Source organism: Stenella coeruleoalba (assembly GCF_951394435.1).
Source record: "Stenella coeruleoalba genome assembly, chromosome: 3".
Lineage (NCBI taxonomy): Eukaryota > Metazoa > Chordata > Mammalia > Artiodactyla > Delphinidae > Stenella > Stenella coeruleoalba.
Window position 1 is genome coordinate 124,679,592 of NC_137148.1, and position 13,300 is coordinate 124,692,891.

The 13,300-nt window shown below is 45.4% G+C and overlaps 1 protein-coding gene across 5 annotated transcripts in view; it reads right to left on the reverse strand.

The window, feature by feature from the left end:
• Positions 1-13,300, reverse strand: part of SH3TC2 (SH3 domain and tetratricopeptide repeats 2) — a 163,223-nt gene that overhangs the window by 8,828 nt on the left and 141,095 nt on the right. Inside the window, exon 19 of one of the 5 annotated variants that reach the window (XM_079916514.1) lies at positions 11,261-11,452. The exons of the other annotated variants lie outside the window; for them this stretch is intronic. Coding sequence (XP_079772640.1) covers positions 11,407-11,452 — 46 coding nt within the window. The 3' untranslated portion in view covers positions 11,261-11,406. Of the gene's footprint in view, positions 1-11,260; positions 11,453-13,300 lie in introns of those variants that run through there. 5 annotated transcript variants of the gene reach the window in all.

Genomic DNA, 13,300 nt, shown 5'->3' on the forward strand with positions numbered 1-13,300 from the left:
TCATCTGGCAGCACACACAGGACAGTAAGGAACAAAGAGGCTTGAATCACGGGATTGATGTAGACGTTGTTGCAACCAACCAGGTGGGACATGACTAGGATTTGAACCTTGGTGGCAGCTGTGGAACTGGACAGGAGGGAGTGTAGGCCAGAGGGCTAGGATCGACAGCGACTGGCAACAGAGTGGAGAGGGGCCTGGGGGGTGAAGGCAGGGTCAGAGCTGGTCCTTTGATACAGGAGGACGCAGGTATTCCAAGGAACGAAAAGGAAAGGGAGGAAATTCACCTCTGCAGCTTCCATTTGCTCTGGGGAATAGGAAGAAGTCTCCTGGATGTGCCAGGGCTCCCTGGGCCTGGCAGTCGCCTGAGAGCTGACTCTGCTTGCCTTGGCCTCTGGCCCAGCAATCCCTGACCCACTGCCGCCCACAGTGCCACCCACAGTGAGTGACAAAGGGAGATGGTCAGAGGGGGTGGGAGAGAGCTCGTGCCTTTGTGTGTGCCATTTTCCATGCCTGGCATGCCTGCTTTCTCCCACCCGTAGCTCCTCCTCACTTTCTAGGCCCGGCCCAGATGTCACCCCAGGGGCAGAATGACTCACCCTCAGTTATGCTGGGATGGCTCTCCAGTTTGTTAGAGCAAAAAAGCCACATCCCAGGACAGCTGCTCACGTCGGGCTGCACTGCCACATTGCAGCGTCACCGTAGGGGTCATATCCAACTTCAGCTTCACCAACCTGTAGCACAATGCCTAATGCAAGTGACCACACGCAAGACACAACACAAACGGATGAGGGAGACACCGAAGGAAGGACCAAAACAGGCAGGGAGGTCATGGGAAATGGGCTCAACAAGCATGGAGGTGAGCGAGAGCCAGAGGTCACATGAGTTTTCTTTCCTCTGCCCTTGATACATGTATGGCAACCATTATTTGAGACTTTAAACTCCCTCAACCCCAAATAATTTAGGGGCTCCTCTCTGAATGAAAAAACAACTGGCAGCCCAGTTAGTTTCAGGGTAGAAACTATACTCTGGATTTAGTCATCAGTACCCAGAGCAGTCTTAACTTTAAAGGCTGTAAGAAGCTGGGCTGAACTATGGAGAACAGTACGGAGGTTCCTTAAAAAACTAAAAATAGAACTACCATACGACCCAGCAATCCCACTACTGGATATACCCTGAGAAAACCATAATTCAAAAAGACTCATGTACCACAGTGTTCATTGCAGCTCTCTTTACAATAGCCAGGACATGGAAGCAACCTAAGTGTCCATCGACAGATGAATGGATAAAGAAGATGTGGCACATGTATACGATGGAATATTACTCAGCCATAAAAAGAAACGGAACTGAGTTATTTGTAGTGAGGTGGATGGACCTAGAGACTGTCATACAGAGTGAAGTAAGTCAGAAAGAGGAAAACAAATACTGTATGCTAACACATATATATATGGAATATAAAAAAAATGGTTCTGAAGAACCTAGGGGCAGGACAGGAATAAAAATGTAGAGAATGGACTTGAGGACATGGGGAGGGGGAAAGGTAAGCTGGAACGAAGTAAGAGAGTGGCATGGACATATATACACTACCAAATGTAAAATAGATAGCTACTGGGAAACAGCTGCATCGCACAGGGAGATCAGCTCACTGCTTTGTGACCACCTAGAGGGGTGAGATAGGGAGGGTGGAAGGGAGACGCAAGAGGGAGGAGATATGGGGATATATGTATATGTATAGCTGATTCACTTTGTTGTAAAGCAGAAACTAACACACCATTGTAAAGCAATTATACTCCAATAAAGATTAAAAAAAAAAAAAAAGCTGGGCTGAGGGTGATCTGACCAGTAAACTGGGGAGTCACCACCTTCAGTCTGAGAACAAGGATCAAAAGAGAAGCTGGGTCACCCTTCAGCTCTACCGGCCCTGAAGTCACTAGTGTGACTACAAAAAGAGGTGGGATTATCACAGATCTGAAGATGGAAGCCCACTTTCAGTGTAGGGTTGCTCATGTCTCAGGGCGGGGAGTAGCCTGGGGTTTATGGTCTGGTCCTTTCTGATGGGTTGGTGCCCTGGTCATAGAGGATGTTACATGCTTTGAATATCACCCCTGACACACCCCTTAGCAGAAGCAATCGTCCCAGGGATTTTCTGATCCAAAGAATCCAGGCTTCTACAGCACAGAGGAAAGGGATTGAGACCCCGGAGGGAAGATACTAGAACAATCAAGTAGGGGAATTTTCAGTTGGAAGCAGGGATTCCTGGATGGGAAACTTTCAGTAGTAAAGCCAGGGCAGTCATGGGCAAACTGAGACGGTTGGTCAGCCTAGTTAGAAGGCATCTAAGAGATCACTGCCTTACTCTCTTTCATAAAATGTAGTCCCAGAGAGGGCAAGTGACTCAGCCAAGTTCACGCAGAGGCCAATGGCAGGGCTGAGACAGGAGCCCAGGTCTCCAACTAGCTCTGCAGGCTTTTCCCTCAATGGTGTTTGCTTTCAGCATCCTTTTTCACTTAGATGACTACAGCCCCTTCCTTGGTACCACCCCAAGCAGAGGATTTTCCAACAGCTGATTACCTGCTAATTGTTAGACAGGAGGGATGTTGATGTGCCCCAGGAGCTCTTGGCTTGTTCTCTGGCAGCCTGCCTCCTTTGTCTAATTAAAGAAATGCTCTCATCCAAGCCTGGACCAGTGGATCTGCTTCTCTCTCTCCCCCTTGGGCCCCAAACTAGACACAAAGTCTCAAAAGGGATAAAATCCTCTTCCTGTGTCACCCTTAGGACAGCCATGGCAGAGGGCAGAGAGTAAATGCACACACGGGAAAACTCAGCAACCAACGGTGCAGGGCGTCTCCAACCACCTGCAGATGGCACCTTTGGTTTTCATCTCCTCTCATTCCTTGGAGGGCTGAGTGGTTAACTCAGCAAGTGATCCCCCTGCCCAACCCTCCTGGAATCAGTGGTCCGAGAGTGTGAGGCCCTGGCTGAGGCAGTCTGCAGGTGTGTGGCAGTGCATGCTTCCCAAGGACATAAAATCCAGTGATGGGCAGATAGCTGTACCACCACAGGCTTTCAAAACAAGCGTACAGAAAATGAGCTCCAGGCTGTCTGTTTACAAATGCTGTGCTTTCTTCTTCTCTCTTTTCATGCCTGAATCTGTTCAGGAATGTCACATTCCAGCCTTTCTGGGCTGACCACATGTCACAGTGGCAGCCATGGTAATGCTGCACAGTCTAGAATGTGGTACTTCTAAATGAGTCAGGCAGGAAAGCCAAGCGTAAACCTGCCTCATACTACTTCTTCATGTGACTCCAGGGCTTGGATCATTGGGTGGTGTATTTCAAGATTCTTGAAGACAACATGCAATTTGCTGTCCAGTTCGGTGAGTGACAAAAACAGAGAAGTATGACCACAATAATAATGAGTCAATTTTCATCACTGTTTAGTTTGTAAAATCCTTTCATAGCCATGGTCTGGATTGATGCTTACAATATCTTTGTGAGGAAAGCAAGGCTGATAAAGTTCAGAGAGTGGAAATGCCTCAGATCAGATGACTAGTAAGGGCCAGGCAGGCCTGACTTATTGGAGGCGTACATGCTTCAGAGCTTTTCCCACTGCACCGTCCAATGTCTGCCTACTCAATCCTCCTCCAGAAGTGGATCTGCTCATTAATCCATTATGTGGACTGGCACACTCACAGGGGCTTTTCTGAAGCACTGAGGTGGAAGTTTGACAATAAAGCAAATGAGAATTTAAATAAGGATTAAATAAAATAAGGTTTGGGAAACGGCAGAGGGTCATGGCTGACAGCCATCACTCTGGAGCTACTGGACCTGGATTCAAGCCCAAGTTTTGCCACTTACTAGCTGTATGACCTTGGATATGTCACATCACCTCTCTGAGTTTCAGTTTCCTCATCTGAAGTATGGATAAAATCAGTACCTGCTACACAGGGCTGTGAGGATTAAATGTGATAATGTATGCAAAATAGCTTAGCACAAAATTGGCACTTGATAAATATTTGCTGACTAATGAACTGAAATGATTGGCAAGGCTGGGATATGAAAAAAGAGCTGGCTGACTTTGAAGCCAGGGCTCTTAACTCTTACGAAATGCTGATGCCCAAACTTGCCAAACACCTCCCACCAGACAATGAGGGTAGGAGGCATTCTTTTTTTTTTTTTTTTTTTTTTTTGCGGTACATGGGCCTCTCACTGTCGTGGCCTCTCCCGTTGCGGAGCACAGGCTCCGGACGCGCAGGCTCAGCGGCCATGGCCCACAGGCCCAGCCGCTCCACGGCATGTGGGATCTTCCCGGACCAGGGCACGAACCCGTGTCCCCTGCATCGGCAGGCGGACTCCCAACCGCTGTGCCACCAGGGAAGCCCTAGGAGGCATTCTTGAAACAGCTGGATGATTCTCCTTAAAGCCCCTTCCAAGGCTCAAACATCCATGCCTCTCTCCTACTTCCTTGGATACGTTACAAAGAACTTCAAAAAGGAGGAGCTTGGGAAGGGAGTGTAACCTCCATACCAGAGATATGTCTTCACACGAGGGAAGAAGTAGACTAGCAAAAATAGTTGGGTAGATCTGGCCTCATTCTACACCCAAGACTGTACGTTTCTGCCTTTGGGACTTAGCATCGTGGTGTGCCAGGGCAGGAAAGGACCACAGATAGATGTTGTTTGGTGAGAACACGGAGGCCCAGAGAGATCAAGCAGCTTGCTCAAGACTGCACAACCATGCTGTGGCAAAGCCAAGACTGGAACCCAAGCTTCCATCCCTAGACTCCCTGCCACCACCTCCCTAAATACACAGGCTTTCAAAATCATTAGGGCACAGAATAGTCCAGCATTAAGCTTTAGAAATCCCAATTGGCCCTCCCGCATTTCTTCTTGAGGACAAAATCACACAGGGGTAAACTGTATTAAAAAGTCTTTTGAGATGACAGAGGACGTGTTCCCTCAGACAGGAGCTCCGAAGAGAAACAGAGTTGAAATATTGATTTGATCCACAGATCACCTGGGTTCCATGTCGTGTGCAATTTTTATCTTTTTCGGTATTTCAGATGGTGAAGTATCAGGTTCATGAGCCCAATGTGCTCTAATAAGTGCATTCCAAATGTCTCTGCAACAGTGCCAAAGGAGGGACATGCCTCGTTCAGCCCTCACTGGAGGATTGGAGAAACAGGTTGCTCCAGTCCCCACTCAAGTTTATTAGGAGGTACCCTACCCACCCCACCCATGAATTCCAAACAACGGCTTCATTCTCACTGTCCTTCACAACTAGGTCACCGGCCTGGCTGGGGAAGGGTTTCTGGAACCCCAGAATATCAGAGCTCAGAAACACTCAAATGAAACTCCTTGCCTCTCAGCTGAGGGAACTGAGGCTCTGAGAGAAGGGTCATGCTTTGGGCTCAAGGTGAGAGTTTTAGTCATTTGGCCCACAATTTCCTTCCTGCGTGGTGGCCTGAGCAGTTCAGAAACAGAGCATCTAACCAAGAAGCCAGGACTCCAGGGAAGCAAGGAGCAAGAAGAAGCACCCAGCCCTAGGAGCTTCTAGGAGCACTTGGCAGTCCAGAAGGGCTGTCCCCTGACAGCACAGGTATCCCAGCGCAAGCAGCCAGGTGCTTGCATAATGTAAAGCCACGCCTGCTTCCGACACTCACCAAAGAAAAGTAAGCCTTTCCCTTTTCATGTCTCCCTGCATCCCTAAAGCTGGATTTCCTGAACAGATATCACCTGGAAAAGAGACCCCTTCGTTTGTAATAAGAGATGTGTATGTTACATGCAAGGAAAGACAATCCCAAGTTTCAAAGCCAAGTCGCATTACTAAGGAATTTCCTCCTTTTCAGGTAATTTAATTAAAATAGTAGGCATGGTTCTCTGGGAACATACAGTTCTGGAATTGAATAATCTATCGATTAGGTCTAGAAAGCTTGCTTGTACTGAGTCATTCGCTTTTGTTGGGATTTGAGCTTGGGGTTGGGGGTTTTCTTTTACGTTTGTTTTGGTTTTGGTTGCTGGGGGTGGGGTCTTTCTCAAATGTAATCCTTGGAAAAAACTGGTTAAGCCCAAACAAAATAACAACAACCCCTCTAAAAAATAAATACTTGGTAATGGGTAAGAACCACAGAACAAATGTTGATTCCTAAAGTCATCGTTGAGACCTGCTGATATAAGAAAGCTTTCTGCCTCAAAGAACAAAGACAGCACAGGCATCTCTATGATTCAGACTCTAAAAGCTATATAACCATTCCTTCATGCATCACGGTACAAAACCTTCAGACTTTCATGAGAAAATATTTTAAAACAAATCCTTGAAGTTTGAAAAGAAAAAGGTGTGTTTTCCAGAGAATCAAGTAATATTCTCAATAGTAAAAAGCAGGAAAATTTTATCCTCCCCTAGGCTGCTAGCCTGGGCAATGCTTATCCTCCCTACTGTAGATTGTAGACTCTCCCCAACAGTTGTAGGGCCAATCAGAAAGGAGTCTGATAAACAGAAGGCACTCAATAAATGTTTGTTTCACAAGTAAGAGCCAGAAAGAGAATTTTTGTAAATTGGAAGTAAAAAAAATCCCAGCTCTCCTAGTCAAAGCTTTGGAGTGTGGGAAAAGAAATGAATGCTTGATCTGTTTCACTTTGAGCAAAGACTGAGGGGGTTAATACTGGTCCTCACGACAATAGCACAACTAACATATATTGAGTGCCTTCTGTATGCCAGGCACTATGCTAAGTGTTTCCTATCACCTTCTTCATTTAATCCTCATGATAACCCAGTTAGCTCTAAGTTAACTGTCATTAGCGCCAGCTCCATTTTACTAGTTGGGTAACTGAGGATTTTGGAAATTGAACAACTTGCCTATACATGGCAGAGCTGGGATCAGAACAGAGGTCAGCTCATTTCAGAGCCTGTTTCTTAAATTATTACGTTCTACTGCCTGCCAATCTAAAGAGCTTCTTCTACTTCAGTTAATTAGGGCCCTGGGAGTAGGGTATTTTATTTTCATTAACCAGCAGGAAATAAACTTCAAGTTCAGCATGTGTTATTGAGTGCTGAAGTGTGACTCTTGACCTGGTTCAGGGAGTGTTAGAATTCTTCATCAGCAAACACAGGTTCTTTCATTCAAATCCATATCAGCACCTAAGATAAAACAGGTTCTGTACTCAATATGAGAAATGCAGAAAGAAAAGACACAGGGTCTGCCCTTGGGAAGTTCCCAGTCTAGTGAAGGGAAACAAACTTGTGAGTAAGTTATCACCATTCGGTTTGGTAGGTGCTGCAGTCAGTGCTTGTGTGAGGTCCTGTGAGTAGCAGAGCAGAAGATGAAGTGTAATGTGGTGCTTATGTAAATTCACGGATTGTACAGCAGGAGAAGCCTGAGACTGAATCCTGGCTCCTCCATTTAATGAGTCGAATGACCTGGACAAGTTCCTTAACTTTCTGAGCTTCAGTTTTTAATCACATTTAAATGCTGGCAGCACTATAGTCTGTGCCTCATCCCACTGTTGCAGGATGGAATGATATAACGTCTGCTCCAGCACACAACCTAGCACATAGTAAGTGCTACATAAATGGAAGCCATTAGGGAGGATTAGTCTAGGGAATCAGGGATGATTCTACACAAGACTGGGGCAAGAAGAATGAGTTGGAAGTGGTCATTTCAGGAGAAGAGATGGGACAGAAGCCAGAAGGGGTGAACATGCATTGTGTGCTCAGGGAAAAGAGTGGTTTACAAGGGCAGAAGAGAAGCAAGACAGAAGCTGGAGATGCAACAAGTGTCAAAAAAGAAAGTGATTAGCAGTGTCCAGTACTCTGAACACAAGTGTGCAAAGACATAAGGTACAAGGGATTCACCGCAGCATTGCTTGTAATGGGGGTCATGCATGAATGAATACATAAATATATAAGTAAACAAACAAATAAATGGAAACAACTTCAGTAGCCATCAAAGGAAGACTGGCGAATGAACAAATGCATGAAGGAATAAATAAATAAATAAATGGTATTTCTAAACCTCAGTATTTATCAAAAGAAGATTGGCTAAATAAATTGTGATATAGTCATAAAATGGAACACTGGTTGGACATTTTTTAAATGATATGTATCCATACACACTTACATGGAAAGACATCTGCAGCACAGTATTAAATGAAAATGCCAATTGTAGAAGCATATGTTAAAATGATCCCAAATTTGTAAATTCATAAGCAACAGCATAGAGGAATTTTTACCAAACTATTTTATAGTGGTTACTTCTGGGGAATGGCATAGAGTTGGGAGTGGGGGAGTGTTGGCTTGCATGATCTCAGTTCCCGTACCAGGGATGGAACCAAGGCCTCTAGCAGTGAGAGTGCACAGTCCTAACCACTGGACTGTCGGGGAATTCCCAAGGTGATGTTTCATTTTCTACTCTACATACCTATTCAATATTTGAATTCTTTATAAAAAACAAGTATTATTTTTTGGTATTTTTATAATAATTTTTTTAATTTAAATTTTAATACCCTGTAAGAGTTGAATAGGATAAAAAAAGAAAAAGAGCTATTGGGAGGTCATTGGTTACCCATAAAAAAGCAGGCTCAGGGGCAGAGTGGTGGTGCAGAGATGAACAAAGGAGTGGGGTGAACAGTGGAGTCAGCAGTGGCCGCTCTTCTCTGCCCACATGTCAGATGGAGGACAGGAGCCAGAGAAGAGAAGAAAGTGGGGGTGCTGCAGAAGCCTTGAGGGGAGCTCCAGGGAGGGACCAGGGAAGAATAAGATGAAACAGGTGAGGGGAATACATTTAGTGGGGAAGGAAGGAATGAAGGGAGGGAGGGAGGGAAGGGAAGGGAAGGGAAGGGAAGGGAAGGAGGGAGGGAGGGAGGGAAGGGAGGAAAGGAGGGAGGGAGATGGTGGTTGACAATCCTAAGAGTTCTGAGAAAATGGTGGGTGGTCTCAGGCTTATCAGTAAGGTGGGTGGGAGGTGGTTTCCTGATTAGGCAGGTAGAGAGGGGAGGTGGTGACCTCAGGTTGAAGGCTTGAGGAGATTAGCGCACCTGATTTCTAACTACTCAGAAGGGATTGGAGGGAGTTCCTCCTCATTACCCCCAGCTAAGGCCCTCCCATTCCTGGACTCCCCATTCCAAGTTTCCAGGCTTCCTTGTGCCAGCCCACCTTTGGTTCTCTCCAGACACAACTCTTTGTTTGCTGCAGCGTCCCTGGGGATATGAAGGTGAGGAAGGGCAGAGGGTGGGTGGCCTGTGGCTACAACTACTAACAATGCTGCTTCCGGGTATTTTGTCCCTGATGGAATAAAACTTTCTGTTGTTGTTGTTAAGGAAGGGAGAATGGTCCAAGCTCTCTAGAGTACACCAGAAGTGCCTGAAGGTGCTCAGAGCCAAAGTCTTTCCTCACAGCCTGGGTCAGCTGGGGATTATCAGACCATGTGTCCTGATTTTTCTATTTGAAACTATAACCAGCATCTCATTAGCATTGACGATTTCATTATTGCTGAAATCATCCTCGGAAAATGGTATTTGGAAATGTGGAAGGAGAGAAGAAGGAAGAAAAATAGTAGGAGGAAAGAAATGAGAACAGGAAAGAAGGTGAGTCTCCAGGTCTCAGAAGGATGTACAGAGGATTAGATGAGAAATGGGTGCCCTGCAGCCGAACTGAGAGGGTTTGTGGTCCTGGGTGAAGAATTTTAGTTGTTTTCTTTAGGCCGTGAGAGGTGCTTAGAACCTCAGGTTTCCACGTGGAAACCCATCCTCTCACTCTCAAACTAGGAGGCTGGTCCAGGGGATGAATAAGACAGCACACAGCTCCTGCTCCAGCCCAAACGTCTAAGGTAGATGGTGCTCGGGATGAGCATGCACCCCTACTTGGGGGAGTGGGAGGATGGCCCTGCTGGCCTGGGCTGAGTCGAGGTCTATGCCAGGTGAAATTTAGTCAAGAGGACATCAGCTGACAGTTGTCTAGCACCCAGTGACAGAGATCCTCAACCTTCTCTGCTGTGTTGAGGATCAGAAGGCTCTGGGCCGACTGCAACGAGAAGAAAATCCCCTGGAGGTATGGTATCTAAGAATACCATAAGAGCTGGAAGGAACCTTAAAGATCATCCAGACAGAAGTGATCACTTCTTCCTCTGTCTCTACAGCACTTTTTGCAGATAGCATGCTGTATTTTAATTTATTGTCGTGCATCTATGCAAAAAACCCTATTTTATTCACTGTGCATTGCCAAAGCATGGCATCTAGCTTGAGGTAGATTCAGCAAATGTTTGTGAGTGCTTGTTGCATTTATTGATGAGAAAAAAAGGAGTCCAAAAAAACTGTAAAGACATTCCAAGCTATTAACTTAATCAGGCTAATGACATGCTGGCCAAAGGATCAGCTCCAGCCTGTAACATTCAGGCCAAAACATGAAGGCTTTCCACAGTGTACAGTAAGATGGAGAGAAATCAGTTCCAACACACAGTGTGTCCTGTGCAGGGGCAGCCTGGCAGCTACATCTTGGAAGCAGCCTTGTAAGCAAAAGGGATTTACAAGAATATCTGACTAAGGAGGTCAGAGCCCCCAAAGATGCTCTAACCCTAAGGTAGAGTGTATGAGTTACCATCTTCCCTTTTTGCAGTTAGAACTGGTCCCATCTCTCCCCAGGGAGAGTGAGTAGCTCTTCAAACCTCCTGAGATGTGTTCAAAAAATACCTGAAATAGAGTTAGGTGTCCAAGTGAGTGGCTGAGTTGTGTGTCGGGGACTACCAAGGGTCAATCTTTGAATTAACCCCTCCTATAACAGCCTTCAGACTTCACTCAGACAAAAAGAAAGAAGGTGAAATCCTTCTGAAACAGTATCTGCCAAAGTGTTTCCTCAGGATACTAGCCCCCACATATGTTTTTGGAAAGAAAAACATGACTCTGTGATCAGAAAAGATGGATAAATGCTGCATTCTACACCTGCTCTGGGGGAGTCACCACATACATTAGCACATTAAAGGCACTGAGAAATCCTGCAGTGAGGAATCAGGTTGAATTTTGTTCAAACCAGTATTGCACAAAATTATGTCACCAGGGGACACTCTGTTCCATATCACCCTTAGGACAATGGCTCTCGGATTTTTTGTTCATAGTACATTTTCAAATTCTGGAATTGGGGCAGCACACTTGAAATCAGGAATGTGGGCAATGGGAGCAGGCAGGTCTAGTGTTAAACAAGGTCTCTCCATGGGACAGCCAGAGCTGCATGATTCACTCAGTGCTGAGTTGAAGGTTGACTTGAATTTGGCTCTGTCCTGATCATAAACTTTCTTATAAACTCCCAAAACCAAGTTGCCACCTATTCCAGTAAAGTCTTCCTTGGAATGCCTCAGCTTCACACCACGCCTCTTTACAGCCTGTTGACCCAGCTCTGCAGGACATCACAGCATCCACTTAGCTCAGAGTTCTCCCCAGCAGGCATCCTTGCAACAGTGTGATGCGCAGCTGAAGCAAAAATAAATTTTACACACATTGAAGAAAGTTTGGCAGCATATCTGTAAATAGTTTAAACCACACAGGCTGAGAGCACCGGCCCTGGAACTGGTATTCCAAGAAGTAAACTAGGAGGGCTGTTGAGAAAAGGCATTCATGCGAGGTTATCTCAGGGACAACCCTTGCTTCTTAAAAGGCATGAAAGCATGCCTGGGTGGGGTAGGGATGCAGGGCTGCTGGATCCCTGGGAGCCAACGTCCAAAGTCCTCCCAAATACAGAGATAGAAAGTAGTATATAAATCCCATTTTCCTGTTTCCAATTCTTTAAACAATAAATTTCCTTGGAAGCGTTTCAGTATTTATTTAGTTAGTTACATGCTTGTGATTTGTTATTTTCTTAAAGCAACCTACCAGAAAAATTCGGTAACCCTTAATTAATTCTCATTAGGGAATCGTGATGTGTGAAAAGGTGTCAGACAAGAACAAAGACCCCTGCACCCTCCTCCTGCCTCTGCCTCTAGATGAGCAAGTAGCTTCACTCCTCTGAGGCTCAATTTCCTAAGCAGTAAAAAGATGGGTTGAAATTGGTAACTTCTGGAACGCTTTCAAAGCTGATATATTCTGACTTCTAAAATGTGCAAGAAATAGTTCTAAAATTAATACGTAAATAGCAGATGAAGTGTAGTGAATGACATTATTATTGAATGATTATTTATTTACCATTAGCATTTACTGAAAGCAATGTGCCAGCATTGTTCTAAGTTCTTTGCATGTTATTATCTATTTAGTCATACAGCATCTCTATGACCTAGATGTCATTATTACCTTGTCTTACAGGTATTAAGATATTAATATCTTACAGAGATTAAAAGCCTTGGCCAGGACAACACCGATAGTAAGTAGTAGAGCTAGGATTTGAATTCAGCAACTTTAAAACTACTATGATGTTGATTTTCCAAAATATCAAACTTAAAAGTATAGTAACAGATGCTGGCATGTCTTTTTATATGAAATGTGTGTGAAATATAAATCTGGGAAAGAAAACCCACATACCTAAAGGGGGAAGATTTCTAAAAGGGGCTGATGTGATAACGAAACTAAATTTTTCAGCCAGAACACAGAGTGAAATCTATTTCACACATGCCCCGGTGGCCTGACATGTTGGACCCGGATTGGTAAGTTGCCATGGCAAGGCTCTGGAGCCAGGTTCAGGAAGGAGTGAGGTAAGCTGCAGGGTGAGCCCCAGAGGGAGGAAGCTGGCAGGCAGACAATGGAAACTTAGAATCCTTGCATCGAAGAGCTACTAGGAAGCCTAGAGGTCATCCCATCAAAGCCCCCACCCAAATCAGGCATTGCCTTTACAACACCCTGATGGGTATTTATCCAGCCCTGCCTGAGCATTCCCAGAGATGGAGTTTGCTTTGCTTACCAGAGAGACTTTCCTAATTGCTGGACACCTGAAGATATTAGAAAGCTCCATTCCTTTTAATGAGACAGAATATGCCTTATGGTGATTTCTGCCATGGGCCCTGGTTCTGCCTCCGGGGGACCCCAAAATAATAGGTGACCCCTTTTCCTATGATAGGCTTCAGAAATTAGAAGGTTCACTGAGTCTTTCACCATCAAGCTAAAGAGACTGGCCCCTGCAGACATGCCTCATGGGGCAGGTCTTGTCCCATGACCATCTTAGTTGCCATCCTATGGTCACTCTCAGACTGACAAAGACCCACAACTTACTCACCTTGGAGTCCTTTGTAGGACCTAGCCCAGGGCCTGCCACATGGTAGTAAGCATGATGTGATTTTTAATTTGAACAAAACTGAACAAGGAAACTGCAAGGGGAAAATATGGCGAAAAGTG